At 35.9% G+C, this 20,744-nt stretch overlaps 1 protein-coding gene across 4 annotated transcripts in view; it reads left to right on the top strand.

Moving 5' to 3' along the window:
• The first annotated feature begins 5,988 nt into the window (after positions 1–5,988).
• The window catches only part of LOC108597289 (uncharacterized protein DDB_G0284459), a 32,305-nt gene continuing 17,549 nt past the window's right edge, over positions 5,989–20,744 (top strand). For all 4 annotated transcript variants that reach the window (XM_017983766.1, XM_017983764.1, XM_017983765.1 and 1 more), the window contains exons 1-2: positions 5,989–6,129; positions 18,656–18,851. In XM_017983766.1, the coding sequence (XP_017839255.1) occupies positions 6,095–6,129; positions 18,656–18,851 (231 nt within the window). In that variant the 5' untranslated portion in view covers positions 5,989–6,094. The remainder of the gene's footprint in view (positions 6,130–18,655; positions 18,852–20,744) is intronic.

Here is a 20,744-nt window from a genome sequence, read left to right as displayed (position 1 = left end):
ATGTGTTTTATTTGCTGTGCGGCACTACCCACAAAACAAACTGCAAGCTGCCAATCAAGCGAAGCAGCGCCAAGAGGCGCGCATAAGATAAAGATACAGAGCCAAAACTCTGAGCTAGTTTATGGTCTCGTATTTACGTTAATTACTTAGACAAACTCGCAGCAGCAGCAAAGAATTTTATGGCTGGCAAATAAATACGACGACGGATTTCAATGTTAAGCCAAATGGCCGCAAGCAAAATGCTGCCAGGCTAAAGCTAAAGCTAAAGCTAAAGCATTATCCGGCCTGAATCTTTATGCTAAGCATAGACGCTTCAGTCTCTGCATGTTGCCTTGGCATAGTTTTGCTGACTGGCGCACTTTATCGGCTAGAAAAAAAAATAGAATGGTAAAAAGCATTTACGCTAGATAAGCAGCTACGACTGATTTATAACAATAAAGGGATTGGGGGCATGGGTGTGTCGCCTTTTAGTGCGTGCCACAGTCATTTACATAAAATTTATAACAAACTGAGCGAGTCAATTAAACTTGCTACTGTTAAAGTTTATGCACATATTGATTTAAAAGCTCAGTCAGCTGTCTGCGAACTGTAACTTAACTTTAAATTGAGCGTTTAAAAGCGTTTTGTGCTGCACGCTATTTTCATTGGCAGTTACTAGTTCAATAGTTTGCTTGTTGTAAAAAAGTTTGAATGTAAATTTGATTGCAGCAAAAGTTTGAGTTGAAATATGAACTGAGCCACTTGAGCCAAACAATTTATAAAGTTGCTGACTCAAGGTGTGCTCAAGTGTATTTAATACACTAATTGGACACATCATAAAGTAGCGCATTAAATTTGGCTGCAGCGTTGACAACTTTCGGTTGCTTTGATGGCTCGACAACTGGCAAAAATATTTATATATTTATCTGCGGCTGCAGCTAATGATGCCCACAAATGTCTTTTGGGTGGTCGCAGTCGACGCTACACATTTTGCTTGGATTTATGATTTGTTTATTTTGCGTTCTCATTTTCAATATTTGCCGCGTTGCGCTTGCCAAAGAAGAAAACTTTGTAGCTGCTGCTGCTGTTGATTTTTGAATTTGATTTTAGTCGTATAAATAAATATAGTTGAAGCTGCTGGGGCAGCATATAAGTGATTAAACGAGTTTGAAGCATGTTAATAAAAATTTTACATTTTTTGTTACAAATGTGCGAAGAAAATTTCTGGCAACTTCGCTGCTGTGATTAACTTTTTGTTTAGTATATATCCATATATAACAGCGCATTAGTCATGTGGGTATATTGTAGTCGAGCAATGTTTTTTGCAGCTTTCTAAACTTGTTTACTTTGCGACTTGTGCATGGGGCAGCGTTTGGGGCATGTGTGGCGCGCACTTTTGTTTACCAAAGACGCGCGTCTTGGCGACACATTCACAGCAGCTGAGTGGGCAAACACACACACACACACATGCACACATGCTTAGTGTTAGAATTTTTGCATTTAAAAGTTCGCTGTCAGCAAGAAAAACTCAAATCCATTGGCAGCTGGCGAAGTTGCATTTAATAACTAAAGGCACTTTTTTTTTTTTGGCAGCATATTCATAAATGCTCTAGCTGCTCTGGCTCTGAGTGTTGCGTGTAGTGCGTTTTTGGTTTTAATTATAAACTCAGCAAGATGTCTGAGAGACAAGCGGGCACCCAACAGCAGCAGCAGCAGCAGCTGCTACTTTTATGAGCTCACCCCACACTTCACACTCCCCCCGCTATCTACAGCAGATTGCCTCATGCTCCATGCCAATTCATGCAATGCGCTTCTTTATGCTGCAACATCCATCAGTTGAATATGAGCTGCTTTGGTTTATTTTTTCTTTTTCGACATGCCCAAATTGCATTTGCATTCAAGTTATTTGCGCTAATTTCACGTTATGAAATGTTTTTTTTTTATTCTTTCCATTCAATTCGTTTTGCTTGCTCATACACTTTGTTTTTAAATCAAAGCAGCTACAGCTATGTGCATAGCATTCAGCTTTTTGTTATGCCAAGTGTATAGCTTAGTTGGCTGCATGTGTTTGGCATTTGGCATTTGTAATTAAAAGCAAACTAAAACGACTGACGCGCTGTCTCGGATTTAGTTGTAATTAAATCAGTTGCAGACTTGGCCGACATTAAATCGGATTTGCTGCCTCTTAACCAGCAGCCATAGCTTGGGGTCTGACACAGCTTGTTGGGTCAATGGCTTGAACTTGAGCGAGCGTTCGCGTTGCATTACGTCTAAAACTTTGGGGCAAGGGGCAGCAGCTTGCAGCATAGACAAGCTAAAAGTTTGTCTGGCAATTAGCGCACGCAGCGTAAGCAAACTTTTGTATGTTGCCAATGGAAAAAGTTAATAATTTAGTTAGCAAACAAACGAAAATAACTATTGGCAACTTGCTGCTTTAATAATATTGAACTAGTGCAAATTAACTACAAAAATTTTAAATTGCTTCGCCAAAGAAAGTAAAACAAAGAGAGCAAAGTTTAAAAACTTTATAGACAAGCATCAAGCTGAGAGTTTAAATAATGTTAAATAATGATTAGAAATTATTTTAATTACAATTTAGTTTATTTTTGTTGCAGAGCTGATATAATGATTTAGTTAATTTTAGTTTGGCTTGATTATAATTAACAATTGAAAAATTATGTGCAATGATTTGAAATTATAAAAAAAATTTAAATTATTATTTGTAATTTTAATGATTAGTAATTGAAAATATAAGCGCTTTGGTATTACTAAGCTTACTATTATTTTTCAAAAAGAATTTAACTAATGTTAATTGAGATTTATTTAAAACATAAATTAAGTAAAAACTTAAATATTTAATGACTAGCTGTGACTATCGATAGTATTGATAACAGCTTCCATTTTTTAAAATTTATTTATGTATATTTATAGCTTATGAGTTATAAATGATTTAATATGCAAACATGCTGCTTACAATTTTACATTTTAATTGTCTTTGGTGACTATCGTTAGTAACGATAACACTTATGCTGCTTTAAAATTTTAGCGCTATGCTGCTTTGCTGTATCAATTATTTTAATTTCGTATTTTAATTCTATTTATAAGTCATATGCTGCTTTAATATGCAAACATTGCCGCTTATCGATAGTATCGATAACAGCTTTAAAGTTTAGCTCTGCTGCTTTGCTTTGTTGCAAGATTTATGCTTATTAAGCTGTTAAAAATAAAATAACTGCTACTCAGCTTGCATAATTTATGGCATCTGAGCTGTCTGGGTATGAATGCAAGCATTATATTATGCTTACCCCTCACCCCTTACTCTGGACATTGCACACACAAAAAAGTAAACACAATTTATATTCGCATATAAAAGCGAAGCGTCTAGCACTTAGTGCAGCTTTCGCTTATGCAAACTCGTCTAATGTCTGCGCAGTAAGCAATCAAACAAAAGCGTATAATTCACACTTCTCTATTGTTTGCATTGTATTTGGCAGCACAGTTAAGTTCTTAAGGCATAAATCCACTTGTCAACTATTGTGTGTTGAATAAATTCCAAGGCAGTTAAGTCGCTCTGTAGCTCTAATCCAGCAGAGTTTGCTTTTGTTAATCAATTATGCAGTGAAAAATGAAGACTGACAACTCAGTTACAAGTAAAATAGTTCAGATATATAAAAAGTGCTGTACTAATTATGCAACTGCTGAGTTTTGGCTGCCTCTAATACTTGAATTTCACTTTGTCATAGAAATGAGCTGCGCCCCCCCTCTCATCACTAGAATTTCTGTTGCGTTGTTTTGCGGTGGTAATTGCACGCGCACTGAAGCGTATCGTATGTTGCAGGTTTCCGTTTGGGCAACACACACACGGAGTGGAAATCAACTCAAAATAGCGGCACTACCAAATGCGGAACATGAACCATAACACGCAGCGGCGGCGGCAAGGGGAGCTCGTCGAGTTGTACGTGTTGCAATCTTCAATAGATACAATTTTTATACTCTTTTCCATATATCGAGAGCTGCGTTGTTCTTGTTGCTGCTGCCTGTGCGTGAGTTTTGTGCGTTTCACGCTTGCTGCACTGGCTCTAGCCACTCCAGCCCCAAACCCCAACCCAAGTATTGCGTATACGTCGGTCTCTCTCTCAAAAAAAACATGTTCTTTGTTATGCTGGCTGGCTGCCTCTCATTGAGTATCTGTGGCATGTATCTGAGCCAAGTGCATGGCCCTGGGGTTTTTAGTTTTGCCCTTTGCCTGCCTGTTCGTTATACAGTTAAACGAAATGCACCATTAGGGCGCACCGTGCATAATTACAAGCTGAAATGTGTGCCCCTACCCTAACTTTCAAATTCTAATTACACGCGCTATGATTGATGCTTGTATTGCATTTTTTTTTTGAAGTTCATTTTTTAGTTGCCAGCGCTGACAAATTTCATTTTATTTACATCAAATTTAAAAGCTCATAAATCTCACTGCAGTTTGCAAACATGCAGCGACTTGTTTTATTTTGTCACTCGACACGTCAATTATATAAATCGCTTAAATATGTATGCCATACATTATGTATATGTGTATATAGCTATATATAATGCTGCGTAGCATTCCCAGCAGCAGCTCAAGAGCAAAGCTGCTTAGCTCGCATATAACGAAACTTTTTATACACTTACAAGTTTTTTAAGCAGGCATATTTATAAACAAAATACTACATTTCCGCTTTAGTGGAGCTAAGCAACAAATTATGTATAATAATTTATAATAAATGCCATAAAATTGTATGAGCGTTAAGTTTGAGCTGAGGCTTAATTGTTAAATTATAAGAGAGTTAAGTTTGGGTTAGGCTTATATCAATAATATTATAATATAGCAATAATATAATATGCTAATATTTAGACTTGTTTTATTTTTTATTCAAAAATTTGTATGCATACATCAAAATATTTTTAAAAATGTTTTAGATTTACAAACAATTATTAGCTAAAGTTTAAGCTAATTAAATTCAGCTAACGAGTCTACAAATTTGCATTTAAATTGGTATAACAATTTTTGGGTTTTGTTTACTTAAAGAAATTCAAATTTGGTAGGGATTTGTTTAGAAGACTTAAGCAAATCCCTTTGCATAAATTTATTATTAATCAGCTTAACAAAATTTTAATACAAAGCGTAACAAATTCTTTCAACACTTCGACTCTATGTCGAAAGTTAGAGTATAGTGCAATATTTATACAAGGCGCACACATTTTTGGTACAAAGTCATATTTCTTGCATATTTTCCCACTCTTTAGATTTTGTTGTGTGTTGTGTGTGTTGTTTGTTCGTTTGGGGCATTAAAATGCATACAAAATAAATTTGAAAATAATGTGTGAATTTCTCTTGGCTCGTTTCAGCGTCAACAGCAGCAACAACAAGCGCAGCAGCTGGGACCACGACCCCCCAAAAGTGAAAAAAAAAAACAACAAGCAACAAGACAAATTGTCAACGCCCAGTGTTGAATGCAACAAACTGCGGCGCCGCGAACTGTTTTGGGTGCCTAATAAAATAACGAAATGGGAAAATATTTCTTCGTGTGTGCGTGTGAGAAATGTGCGTGTTGACTAGTGGGAGAGAGATTGAGTGAGGAATCAGCTCAGTTTATTGATTTCACGACATAATCTGACGATTGCCCAACAACATTGAAACGTGTCAATTTGGCCAAGCAAACCAAAGTTGTTGCAGCTGCAGCTCGCTCTTGGCCATTTATTGTGCTTGCTTTTAATTGATTTCTGTCGCTTGTCGCTTTGGGCCCAATGCCAATGCAATGCGGCGTACAAGAAGCGACAACAGCAGCAATAACAACAACAACAAGCGTAGTAACAATTTAACAATATTAAGCAAACAACAACAATTGAAATTGTGCGACAATTGCGTGCGCGTTTCGGGCGCGTTTTATTTCGCTTTTTGGCGCGTACACGCGTTTTTTAATTAATTTGGAAGCAACGTTGTTGTTGTTGTTGCCCTTTTTTACGTGCGTGTGTGTCCAGCCGGAAATCAGCAATTTAATTTACAATAAGACGACTTAAGGCGCCCCATAAAGCAGCAACAACAACACCAACAAAAAAGGAGCTCAAAGCAAAAGGAGCAGCCAAAATGTTCGCGGGCATCAGAAAGCGACTGGCACGCAAGTAAGTCCCAAACTTATCTCTGCCCTCCCCTCTATGATTGCTAAAGCTAATGTTGCCCAATTTTATTTTTTTTATTTTGCTTGTCAGCTGTTTTTCCAGCGCTTTTTATTTATAACAATGTTTTGACTTTCTATGCACTTGTTAGGGAATTGAAAAGAAAAGTTTTTTTTTGTCAACAGCATTTGCTCATTAAATGGGCGTTGCAGTTAAAAAAGTTATAAAAAATATAACAAAAGTGTAGAAAAAATATAATTAAAATTTATTTTCAAAGTTTTTATTTTAAATTTGTGCATGCTAAAAGTTGTATTTAAATAATTTAAATAACTTTCTGAAAAAAGAGAAGTTTTTTTTGTAAAATTAAAAAAAATAAAAACATTAACAAAAAGTATAGAAAAAATATAATAAAAATTTATTTTTAGAAGTTTTTAAATAATTTAAATAACTTTCTGTGCAGCTAAAATAAATCATTAACAAAAAACGATGAAAAATATTTTTAAAATTTTTAACTAATTATCTTAATGATAAATATGACTTTTCTTTTTATACACTTTGACATTTTTATTATATACAAATTAATTCGTTCTGATTTAAATTTGAAAAGTGTGTACAAAATTCGTTTTGAGCTAAAACTGCTGCGCACCTTTTGGCATTTTATCAAAGTTGTGCTTACATTTTCATGGCCCAATTCCCGTTGTTAATGGCGCTTGCTGCCATAAAGGTCAGCGGGGTAGTTGGGGGTTGCTTTTTCAATTTGCAAAATGCGCCAAATCGCAGTCAATGTGACCCCAGCGAAAAAAGCTTCACTTTAACTATTTGTCTAATTAATTTTCTGTGAGTTTGGGAGCGCAGACACTTGAACGCTTAACAGCTGCGTCTGCGACATCATTAAACAGTTTGGTGCCCCCCCTTCAACCCCTCTGCATTTGACATTGACTGTGTGGCGCTCATGAATTTTGCTGATTTGTGCAAAATGCTGCACGTTTCGACAGGCCAAACATCATTCATCGTCTGCTCATCATTATAATAATGATTTTCAACATTTTGTTGTTGTTACTTTTAAATATGCCAATTAGCTTAAAATCTTTATTATTAGCTGTGCACGAACCGGTTTGGCCTAAGCATGCCAAGAAAAATTGAATTATAGCCCAAATTGACGCGCTCTCAACTTGAAGTTCGAAGCGGCGCGTGTTTCTGACTTTCAAAAAAAAAATTAACTGTCTTGCAATCAAAACATCATCTGCCAAAAAAAAATATATAATAATCACAGATTTAAGCCTAGCAAGTGCCATTATGTAGCATTTTCGTGGGAAATTTAATGTACTAATGAGCAAACATAGAAAGTTGTTTTTGTTGTTGCTTACACTTGCGCCAAAAGAATAGAAACTTAATTGTATGGAAATATAAAAATCATGGCAGGCACTCATAGGGCCATTGATAGGGCTTAGAAATTGTTACGATTATAAATTATAAATAGCAGCAGAAATTATAAATATTACAGCAACTTGTAAGAATTAAAAATAAATAAGTCAGCTGGAAAATATAAAGAGAAAATATATTTAAAAAAAAAAAAGTTTATAAGAATTAAAAATAAATAATTGTGCAGAAAAATAGATAGAGAGCTAAATTAATTAATGCAATTAATAATCAAACGAACAAGTTTTGAGAATTCTCGTTGATCGTTGAGTAAAGATTAAATTCAAATATCTGCCATATTAGCAGTAATAAAATATTCAAAATTTGAATACACATCTATATTTAATGATAACTATTAAAGTTCGATTCATATTCAGCTGAAGTATTTTTGTTTAAAAATTAGTAGCAGAAAATATATTTTTATTACAGAAATTTATTTTTATGAAAATTAAAAGCTAAAATATAATGCAGCTGAAAAATTTAAAGAGAGAGAATAAATTTTTACTAAAACTAAATTAATTAATGCAGAACTAGAACAAACGAACAAGTTCTGATTGTTGAATGTTGATCGAATAGTAAAGATATCAAATATCTGCTATATTAGGGGCCATAAAAAAATTCAAATTTAGCATACACAGCTATATTTAATGATAACTATTAAAGTTCGATACAACATTTATGTTTTGCTTAGTAGAAATCTACGTAAAAAAGCAGATCTTAAATACCAAAAAAGTATTTTTTTAGTTTTCCAAAAATACTTGTTTATGCCTAATTTGTTATTTGCTTAGCAGCTTTAGCTTTATAATATAATTTATGAAGAGACTGACCTTTTACATTTCGCACCCACTCAAAAAAAAAGACTAAAAGTTTTTTTTTTTTTCGGTTCAGTTGTGTGAGATGACAGAGAGACATGTTTTAGTAGCTGCTGTGTTTACAAGTCATGATGTGCTAATTATTATGGAGAAGTGCAGGCAAAATGCCTTTTAGCACTTAGCACACACACACACACACACAAAGAGAAGCTGCTAGGGGGGAGCACAACAAGACACTTTGGCAGCAGATGCTAAAAACACCTGTGTAAATAGAAACTGAAACTCGAAACCCAAAACTCAAACTCAAACTCAAGCTCAAGCCTAGGCCCAAGCACTTTGTAGGTGGCACAGTCACTCACATATGTATGCGTATATAAGATGCAACAAGCCCACACAACACAAAATATAAAGTATGAGCCGCCGCCGCCGCCTTAAATTGAAGTTTGTGTGGCAATCAAGCGCGACTAAAGTCAAAAAAATAGAAATAATTATACGAACAGCGAACCATAAGACAGTTTATTAAACATTAAAATGATTTTTATGTGGGTAACAACTCCAAAACTATTCTCACGCACATAAAAACAAATGCTCATTAGATTTATAGTTCTGTAAGTTGTGCTGTAATTAGGATGCAAGACTAACTAACTTTTATGGCATAACTAAATGATGATTGATAGAGAGAAAGTTGGAGCAGCTTGCTTAAAGATATATAGAACCATAAGCTATGAGGTGTTGGCCAGATGTAGGTTGCTTTAGTTAGATAAAAATGTATATTAAATTTAATTTAACAAGAACTAAAGCCAAAGCCCCCCCCAAGCAGCGTTTTTCATGCTGTGCTCATTTTGCGTTTGCTCTCATTGTTTTAGACGTATCTTTAACACACAAATGTATCTTTTATTTTTCGCTGACAGCTGCCCATGTGCCAGTTACAACGCTTTTTGTTTTGTTGCATGTGTGTGTGGGTTAAAAGGAAATGTGTTGCAACAAAGCGTGTGACGTTGCAACTGCTGTGCGTACTTTGGCTTGGTTTGATAGCCTCGCGCTAATTTTGAGCTAAGATTACAACGCGAGAAAAACAAAAGGCAACTGCAGCTACCGGAAATGCGAGCGTGTTTTGTATTTTATGTGTCTCTTAATTGCTGTAGCATTTTTTTGACAGGCGCTACGATAAGCGCTCGAGGGTAGACATTGACCTATTTGCAAGTAAATTTTAGAGCCTGGCATAAACACAACGTTTGTGCAACATCAGTGTGAGGGGCAGGGCGTTTGCTTGCCACCAACAGACACTTGATCACACACACACACACACGTACGCTTTATGCTTTGGCAAACAATGAGCTTCTACTTTATGCCTAGCAGCTTTGCTTTTGTAACTTTCGACTGTCTCTGTCATAAATGCGCCATTAGAGCGAAAGATGCAGGCACATGCTACGAACCCACAAATCTTTACAAAATACACACCCACAGCACCCTCACTACACACACACACACACACTTATACAAAAGAAAATGCCATTTTATGCATTTCAAGTGCGTTGCCGCCGCCGTCTGTGCACTATCTCACATCTAAGTACTCCACAATACAAGCAAATGGCTTTGTATGTGTGTGTATCTGTCAGAGCAACTAAAGTGTCAATTCCATCATAAGCCAAAGTGGCGTAGACATATCGCATAACGCGACACAAACAGAAATATTTTTAAGAGGGGAGACAAGCCAAATCAAAAGAAAAATTATTGAACAATTTCACAAAACTACAAATAAAGAAAAATGAAAACAAAATATGAAAGCCATGGCTCAACTGAAGGTCGCATTGCAAATGCCCTAAACTTGACTTTGAATGCTTAAAAATAGTTACAGCAATTAAATAACTTTTTTAATTAAATTTGCTTGCACTGCAAATGACTTAAGCTTGAATTAAGTTCACTTAACGTTGTAAAAGTTGCAGCGTTGCCAGCTCAATTTATTTGACTTTGTTGCCAGCAGCTTTAAATAGTTTGCATAGCTTAGCAAAGTTAGTGTATAGCTTGAACGCTTTGAAAGCAGCAAATAGACAGCACAGTGTCTGCTTTTGCATTTTGACAGCTCACAAACACACACATAGAAATTGATTGCAAGCAGCTTCATCATTTTTTGTAAAAAAAAGCGATGCAGATTGCCGATAGTGAATTGAATTTGGGTGTGACAATTGCAGCCAAGAGAGAGAGACAGAGACTGTAGACTACTCCAAGCGTAGACCGGAGACCGGAGACGACGCCTCGTGCACGAGTCGCAATGCCGCATATAATGATGAATACCTTTTTAATGAGCAGCTGACATCTCTGAATGCGGCGCAGTTGATGGTGAAGCAGCAGTGAGGAGTGTGCAGGGGTGGCCACATGTCAACCAAGCAATTTATTATGGACGCAGCAGGCAGCGCAGAGCTTATTTACAATATTATTATAAATACAGCTGTGAACATATAAATGGCACAAAGTTAATAAAAGTTAGTTGCTAAAACTTTAAGAAAAATGTTTAACTTATTAACTAACTAATTGCTAAAGCGCATTGTATAAATCTTAATAACAAGCGAGACAAAATTGCAAAAAGCAAAAATGAATGATAATAATAAATCCAAAATATTGCTAATTTATAAGAAATAAGTTTTTCTTTTTAGTTTTATTGTTCACCTTTAGATATATTCACCACTCGTCTGTGCTCGTTCACAGTAGAGCGATAGCTTTTGTCTATCGAGATCTGCTCGATAGCTTTTAGTGATGCTTAAGCTGCTCTATTCGTTAGTTGTCAGTGTTGGTTATACTACTAAACAAGTAATTTTTGTTAAACAAAATACATTTTTATTAATTTTTTTTTATATTTTTTTTTTCAATAATATTTATTTTTGTGCTATTTATGCGTCCACGTATGTATAGTTTGTTTGCCTGCCAACCAGAATGCGTGAAAATGATCCTAACCTATCCAAATAGTTGCTCATAGTTTTGTTATGTTTATTGCACTTCAACATGCAAAGTGCGTAAAAAACACACTGAAGTTTTTATTATGTTTATATGCTAACATATATATATATATATATATATATATATGTATGCACAGACGTTTGTATATATTTGCAGCTATTTTTATATTGCCTGCATAGCTTTGTGCTTTTTTCTCAGCTGTTTTGTACTTGTTTTCTAATTAAAAGTTAACGTTTGCCTTAAACGCAACCTTTATTTTTTTTTATATGTATGTGTGTATATATGTTAGTTAGTGGGCTTGGCTGTAAATTGGGGTGTGTTTTGAGCATTGAGCGCGCTTTACTGCCGCTGAGCGTCCAAAAGCGCAAATGTTTGCTGATAAATAAAATAGAATTTATGTAAACACACAGGTCTAGTCTATATAGAAAAAAAGAGAAAAGTGTGTCAGTGCGTTATCTAAACGCATAAGGAAATGGGCATATTGAGCCTGTTGTTATAGCACATTAGGGTGCGCTGATGTGCTCCATCATAATAATAATAATTAGCTAACCAATTGTCCTTGAAGCGCGCACAACTGATAAGCTGCTCACTGACAAGCTCTAGCTGCTTTGCATGCAAACTGCTGGCTGCACCTCAGACTCACAATCAGTCCCAGTCTCTCTCCCATTTGACGGGCTTCCTTTCGCATCAAAAGTCAAACAGACATGCCCACATATTGTCTGGCCTGTCTGTCTCTATACAAGCCTCAATCAGTTGTGCTGTTGACCAGGTAAACAACAACAGTATGTCTGCTGTGTATGTGTCCACTTGACTTCCGTTCTGTGCTTTGCCGCGTTCAATTCCCAGTATTAGCTGCCATACAAAACTTCACTTCACTTCACCTGACGTGACAGCTGCGCAGGCATTTCAATGTGTTTGCAATAGTTTCAACGCATTCTTCTGCACATTTGCATAAGCTAAATGCAAATGTTTTGCAATTTCATTTAGCAGCAAGCACAATTGGCCTAAAGGCTTACTAGATAAATTAACAATTTAAAGTTGAATTCATTTGAAAAGCAGTTTAATGTGCAAGCAAGAATGAAAACTTATAAATAGTTGCAGGCTGTCTTTATTTGCTTAACAATAAGTTATAAAAAACTTCAATGCGCTGCTATTTGTTTAGCTTTTGCTACTTATAGTAGTGCAAATTGTTTAAACTTTACTAAAAGCATTAAAACCAATTAAAAAAATAAATTATTAAAGCACTAAGAGGCTGCAATGTCTTTCAATTCTTACTTCATGGCTTATTTGAGTTTTAAAGCTACTCAAAGCTACATAAATCATTAAGCATTTTAGTCTGAAATCTCCCAAAGCAAATCGTAGCAGACGCAGCATTTATAAAAGTTTTATTGTTAGTTATGATAAATAAATAAAATGCCAGCATTCAGAATAAATAGCTTAAAATACACTTCATACATTTAAAAGCGCAATCTATCGTATATCGATAAAAAGCAGCTAAAAAAAGCTAATTTGGTGTTGGCTTGAGGTTGCTTTGAAATTCTTTGGCATCTGCCTCATATTTATTAAAGTTAGCTCTAAGCTTACAAAGCATTAACAATTGATTTGAATAGTATTAGCAGCTTAACTCTATAGCTGATTATATTTTTATTAAAATGTGATAAAGTCCACTTAATTTTTGCAAGTGTATTTAATGAGCAATTGCTTGTCAGTCTATAAAGTGCAAGCAATTGAAATTTAAAGCAGCGTACTCTGCATTTATAAGTAGTTTGTGTGTTGTTTTTTATACGAAGAGCACTTGAAGCCCGCTATAGTCTTTAGCTTCAGCTGCAATAATTGTTGGCTCTGTTTGCGGTTGTTGGCCGTATGCAGATCTCATTACGATGTCGCCGTTGTCGCACTCAATTATGTCGTTTGTTAAGAGGCATAAACCTGGTTACGGTTTCCTGTGTCTTTGTGCATCAAGTCAATTGCGGCTAAAAAGCTCAACCGCTGCACAATTATACGTCGAGCTTATCGGATCGACTGGCTTAAGCCAAGTCTATAATAAATCTCAACGTTGTGTCGCTTTTTTTTTCATTGCTTGTCGTCAAATTATGCAAATTTTCTAGTGTGTGGGCTCTCCAAGGGAGAAATGAGAGATGCCCAAGAGCTGAGATGTGGGTCATTGATATGGCTTCGACAGCAATCAGCACATTGTCAAGACAAGACAAAAGGCGTGTTGCATGCAACAAGCCGAAAAAGAAACACAGCTCATCAAATAGTTAAAACAACTGCTCACATTTGCTCGTTAATCACACCCACCAGCGTGTAAGCCAAACTTAAACTTGAGGCAACAGAAATGGGCTTTGGGGCATGCAACGTTCTTCACACTTTTTGCACAGCGAGGAGCCAAAGCTGCAGCTGAATTTGTAAACAGACATTGGACACGCCTATTTGGGTTATGTTGCCACTGCCACTGTTGCTGCCACGGATGAGTGCTGTGTATACAGTTACAAAAAATGGGTTAGCTGCAGCCCTTTCTTTCAGCTTGAATGTGCAACGAAGCTTGCAACGCGCGCGATTTATAACGGAAGCTTAGCAGAGTCAGGCGCATGAATAAATTAACAATTGCTGCGAAATTTGCATTTATATACGGCCAGGCCAGCTAGTCGGCTTGGGCATTTACATAAAACGGGGCCAATACACTCGCATTAATCGATCTTTAGTCTCGCTATATACAAAATCAAAATTGGCTGCGACAGTAGCTGCAACCAAATATGACCCGCAATGACTTTAAGCTGCGGATGCTGCTCCAGCCTTTGTCTATTTGCGTGTGGTCAATGGCCCACGCCTCACTCTACGTCTGTCTTAGTCTGTCTGTCTGTGGAGTTTTTGTAGCTTAAAGCACCCACAAGCAGCTCCAAACTTCATGGCAAATAAGTCGCTTGCCCTGGCCTGACAGTTCGGACAGTTCTTGGGCGTTGCAAACTTCGATTTTCCAATATGCCAGCGTCAGAGTCAGAGCGTCGGTTTGGACATGGACGTGGGGGCGATGCTAGCTAAAAATTATTGCAATACTGTAAATTATTTGCACTGTCGACCTCATTGTCAGCGCTTTAAAATCTTTAAATACACAGCACACACACACAAAACACACACATATATATGCAATTGCATTGGGCGTGTGTGTTTTTTATTTTTGAGTTTTTCGTGTCGATTTTAAATGCAATGCGTTTTATGCAAATTTGGCATTTTGTTTTCGTAGGCAGCTGTAGGTGTAAATGCCTTTAAAATGTGCACTAATTATATGTGTGTATGTGTGTGTGTGTATTGTTTTTGATGGCACTTAAATACAGTTGTTTATGTAAATCTATGATATGTGGCTAAGCTTTGCATATTATGCTGGCTTTCTAATTGCTTTTGGTTGTCATAATAAGCCAACCACAAAAACAATTAAATAGTTTAAATAATGCATGCAGCTGCATTAAAATAATGCAATTAATTATGCGCTTATTTATAGACAGAATTAATTGTAAATGCACTCATTTATTCAATTAAAATTAAGAACAGTTTAGCAGCAGCAGTAATAATATATTTTTAGCTGGAAAAAAGCTGAGCGCATCACTTACAAAAGGCTGCTTAGCATACAGCTTTTAATAGTGAGCAAGCTAGACAGCTAAAATAAATATAAATTAATTATAGTGCATTTAATTATTTGCTGCATTAAAAATTCACTTAAACAAAATTCAACTAAAATAATTAAATAAATGCTTGAGTTTTCAATAATGAGGCAGCAAAAGAATTATAAATAAAAACTAAAGTGGCTTTTATTATATAGAGAAGGCTTAAATGAACTTATTTATAATGCAGTTATTTGCTTAAACAAATTATATTTAAGATTCATTCAATACAAAATTCAAAGCTGAGCGCATCAATTTCAAGAACTGCTTAGCACAGACAGTTCAGCAATGAGGCATTAATTATATTGGCCTTAACTGATCTTATTTATAATGCACATAATTAAGTAATACAGTTAATTATTTGCTTAAAAAAAATGTTATTTAAAGTTCATTCATTACAAAAAGGCAATTAAAATTAAAACTAAAATTTGCATTAATTTCAAAAACTACTTAGCACACGGCTTTTGATATTGAGCAAGTAATTCAGCAATAGTTAATATAAATTTGAGTAAAGTATCTTTAACAATATATAGCCTAGGCTTAGTTGAAATAATGCAATTAATTAATTGTTTATAAACATTTCATTTAAAATTCTCTAAAGCGAAATTCAATTAAAATTAATCAAATTAGGTTAAGTGCTTAATTCCAAAAATTACTTAGCACACAGCTTTTGATACTGAGCAAATAAGTCAGCAAAAGTAAATATACATTTAAGTATAGTTAGCTTATATGGCCTTAGGCGTAGTTACAACAATGCAATTAATTATTTGCTTATAAAAATGTCATTTAAAATTCACTTAAACAAAATTCAATTAAAATTAATTAAATTCTGAGCCTGACGCTGAGCGTTTCAATTTCAAAAACTGCACAGCTTTCAACAATGAGACAGCAAAAGTAATATAAATAAAAAGTTAAGTAGCTTTAATTATATGGGCCTTGGCTTAAGCTGACCCAGAGAGTTGCCAAAAAAGAGAGCAGAAAAAAAAGCGCCTTATACAGATAAACATAAATATATAATTACGAGTGCTTGCCATAAATTGGTCTTAAGGGTCTCTCTCGGGTCAGTGCAATCTTTTTAAGCGTGGGCGTAAGCGCCTGTGTCCGTGTCCGTCTGCGTGGCCAAGAAAGTAGCAGCAGCCATTAAATGCAAGCCCAATGTGTTTGGCCTGCTGGCTTGGCTACTTTTATTTGTGCAATATTTATTTTTATGCCGACTGCATTGGCTGCCTGCCTGCTGATAAAGCACGGATGGGGAGTCACTCACATCTGTCTGTCGCTTCGAATGGGAGCAGCGACAGCGGAAATTTATGGTCGTCACATAAAACGCATAATCAGTAAACGAATGCGAGTCGCCAAAGAGTGGCAGATTAACCGAATGACCAAACTGACTGCCCCTTGACGAATGTGCCACACTTGATAGCTGCAGCATAAATAAATATATATATATATATTTTGTAGTTTATGCTTTGTATGCCAACGGAAGCTAAAGCGAGTGAGTGTTGCATGCAAATGTGTGTGGCAACTTTAAAAGGGAACGCCTGGAGTGAGTGTGAGTCACACACACGCAATGGCAGCTAAATTAGATAGCTAAAGTGCAATGTCTGCACTTTGCACCTTGCACAATGTGTTGACTGTCAATTGAAGACAAAGAGGGGAGGGAGGTGGGGGCAGCGCATTTAGATTGACGCTGCTGCTGTTAATTAAAGCTCTGTAATGCCATTAGTTGGCCTTTTGACTTGGCATTGCTTTGAGCTAATTAAGTTTGCCAACAACTTGGCCATGACTCAGCGCAAGCGAGAACGACACAACTGTTTGGCTTGATAAACAGTTAAATTGATTTTGATTGCTTTATTTGATGAACATAAATCAAAGGCGCATGGGCAAACGCTTCGCCTGCCTGCCCCATTGGACGCACGTGGGCTGCGCCGAGCGAGAGTTGAGACTCTATACAAGATCTATAGCATTAGACCGCTGCCCACTTTGGCCAGTGTCAACGTCAAATGGCTAAAACGGCAACTCAAACAAGCTGTGCCAACATGCAACGAAACATTTTGTGCGATTAGCTTGTAAGTTTGCTTTTTGTTTTGCTGCGCCGCGCTAAAGACTCCAGCGACTGACCAAAAAACTGGATTTTGCCAAGCAGCAGCAGCAGCAGCAGTTCAATGGACACGCAGAGTCAAAGACTCAAGGCATTTGCCTGCCACTGCCACATGTTGCCCACTCGTTTCCGAAAGCCTCCAAGTGCCAATTTTATCAAATTATTTGCACTCAACTCGGCAAATTCAATTTGAAAATAGCTAGCAAATTGTTAATGCCTATTGCTATGGCCAAAGCTGAGTTGCTGTCCATGGAGCAGCGTTAACAAGCTTAACACGATTATATTCCCTAAGCCATGCACAAATAGTTTAGACCACAGGTGCTTGGCTATAATTGATATCTTTCTCAGTCGCCGATTTGGGTCAACCACGTCAGTATATCTGTTGCCGCTAGCGGCTAAAGATTTGCGAAAATTGCTTGCCAAATTGCTGCACAGTGATTAGAAATTTTAGAAAATAATATACAGAACATAAAGCAATTACAAAATTTAAGTAAAATTGTGACAAACATTTCTAGAAGTAAATTTAAAGCAATACAAATTTGTTTGTATTGCAATTTTTTTAAATTTAATTACTGCTCACCACAGAATTTAATTCGTTCAATTTGTTTCAATCGCTACCAATCTGAAAATCAAAAATTTAAACAAATTAGCGTAGCTTTAAAATGAATGCTGAAAAGCTACAAATTATTAAAAAAGTAAACACAAATTGCTTAAAAATAGTTTAATTTGAATTGGATTTTTATTATATTTAGTGTTTATAATTTTTATTCATTTATTTAATATTTCAATAAAATTAAATTAAATAAATTATTCAACAAATCTGCTGCAGCTTTTTTTTCGAATATAGCAATATACCAAATATATTTCTAAAATTTATATTATCAATTTACAACCATTTGCAGTAATAAATTCAGCAAGCTGCAGTTTGAAAATTTAAACAAAATAGAGTTGCATTACTTAAACTTAAATTAGTGTTGAAATTAGCAGCAAAATCAAATTATTATTGTATTATATTTAAAAGCAAATTAAAAAAAAAATGTTTGTACACTAATTTAATTTGAATTTCACTATTTGCTATTAAGTGTTTACTTATTTATTTTATATAGTTTTCAACATATTTCTCAAATTTTGTTTATCAATTTCCGTTACACTGTGCGCTGAATTCTTTTGATTAAAGTTACATTTATTTGTTGTATGTACTTAAATTTGTGCCCATTACAAAAGGCACGCGGAGATTTCTGTTGCAACATTGGAGGTTTGAGATTAGCTTTGGGCCACAGCTGGCTGCAGTTAATACAATAATTTTGACACTTCTTTGGGGGTGCCAAAGCCGCAGCCGCAGCCGCAGCCAGCGCCAGCGCTTTTGGGCATTGAGAAATATATTTGGGGCTATGTGGAGCTTGCAGCGATATGATCGACCCACGCATGTGGCTCTGATGCTGACTGGTCGAGCAAGTTTGGCAGACACTGTGGCTGCAGTTGCGGACGAGTTTTTTGAGTTAAGCGGCTTGACTTGACTTGAATTGAATTGAATGTTGAAGGCTGTCAGTTTGTATTAATTGAGTTTACGCGCTCTCTTTGCTTTGCAGACAAAACGAAAAGGATTGCGATGATGATGACAAGGACGATGTGCATGACATAATGCCGCCGGCTAATTATATACAAATCTCACAGGGCAAGATACAATTGGTGCATCAGGCGCGTTCGCTGGAACTGGAGACGGGTGCGCGCACTCCCGCGGCGCTGACCTTGGAGCGCAGCGGCGGCGGCAGTGGCGGCGATAAGGTAAGCTCAACATATATATAGCTGATCCATAGACCCGCTCCTTGCTTTTTGGGTAACTGGTTGTAGTGCTTTTGGTAGCAGTAACCATATATAACATATATACGCCAATTACAGACAATCAAACTCTCATTGCTGTCATTTGTAACAACCCCAAAGCCGAAATGCAACTAACCTTAATAGAAATTAACTTTTTTGTTTGTTGTTATTTAAAGTGCTACGCAAATTTCTAGACACACTTCTGCTCCAAAGCCAGCGACTTGTCGTGTGGCATGCAAACACCTTTGAACTCCTCCGGGCAGAGAGCGGCAAAGAGTGCTTGGAGCCACTTGAGCTCGTTAACGTGCCATTTAAGACACATCACGCTAGCGGCATACAGATTGTTGTAGCTCACACCTCACCCCCCTCCACCACCTCACACTTGGCTACCGAAACGAAATGAGCAAATGCTAGCTTGACATGCAGCCAGCTGCAGCTCTGGGTGAGCTCAGAGTTCACAGAGTTTCGAGAGAGATCGCAATTGCATCTATTGATTGATCACGTAGCAGCGCTTAAACACAAACATTTGCCAGCTGATGTACGCCTGCGAATAAAGTCATTAGGCTGTAGTTTGAGCATTCATTATGTTAATAAATTTACTTAGCTCAAGTTGTAAAAACGAAAGCATTCAATTGTGCAAGAATTAAATGAAATTCAATGCTTAAGTGCACAGCATTTTAAATGCATTAATTTTTTTAAGCATCTGACTTTTATTCAGAACGTATTATTTTAATGTTGAGTTAAGCCTTTGTAAGATTAACATTCAATGCTATTTTTGAATTTAATTCAAATTTCGAAGCACTTAACGTACTGAACAGAGACTTACGTCAGTACATTTCAAAATAAAGCTACTGATATTTTGATATGTAGTATATTTTAATATGTAGAGTATTAAAATAGCAGTAAGTTAATAGGTAGTATTACATATTAAAATATGCTATATATTAAAATAGCAGTAGCTTTATTTTGAACTGTACTCTGTCTAGTTCGAAAATTGCTTTGAAATTCGAATTAAATGTTTTACCATAAGCACTACTACTTATTATCTTACTGCTGTTTTAATATGTAGTATATTAATATGTAGCATATTAAAATAGCACTAAGCTAAGTAGTAGTGCTTATACTAAAATATTTAAAATTAAATTAAATATTTGAAAAGAGAATAGTCATGGGAATAAGCTTAAATATTCATTGCTCAAACAGAATAAATGTTGCATGGAGTAGGAAAAGTTTAAAAACCCCAAGCACGTTTGGAATTATATTAAATTTAATTTAATTTAATCCCAATTTCGAAGAACTTATCGAACTAGATAGAGGGTTATGCCAGTACATTTCAAAATAATGATACTACTATTTTAGTATACTACTATTAAGTAGTAGTAGTAGTGCTTATATTGAAAAAAGAATATATATTTATATTTATTGGGAACAAGCTAAAAAATGTATTACCCAAACAGCATAATTGTTGCATAGGAAAGGTATTATTATTATTTGTTAAACAGGATATACAAGAGTTTTTAGTGGTTTAAGCTGAGCTCGACGCATTGAAATTATAGTCAGAAATGAAAATTGCACCCAAGTAGTTGCCCTAACTGAATTTATGCCAATCCAACTAAATTTCTAAAGCATGAAATGTATTTTAAAAACTTATATTACTTATTATAAAGTGAGTTTGACAAGAACTCCTAGCTAATCTTAATTGAAATAAGATATTGAAATTGATATAGAGTTTTTCCACATAGCAACCTAAGATAGCTGCTTCCCCTTCGGCAATGTGCAACAAGTAAATAGCTCCAGCTCTCCCCCTTTGGCTTGGCTCGGAGCAGCAGAAGAACAGCTGCGTTGTCTGCGTTGATC

Source organism: Drosophila busckii, chromosome 2R, assembly GCF_011750605.1.
Source record: "Drosophila busckii strain San Diego stock center, stock number 13000-0081.31 chromosome 2R, ASM1175060v1, whole genome shotgun sequence".
NCBI classification, from domain to species: domain Eukaryota; kingdom Metazoa; phylum Arthropoda; class Insecta; order Diptera; family Drosophilidae; genus Drosophila; species Drosophila busckii.
Note: the sequence above shows the minus strand (reverse complement) of the source record. Positions and strands in the feature narration are given on the sequence as shown.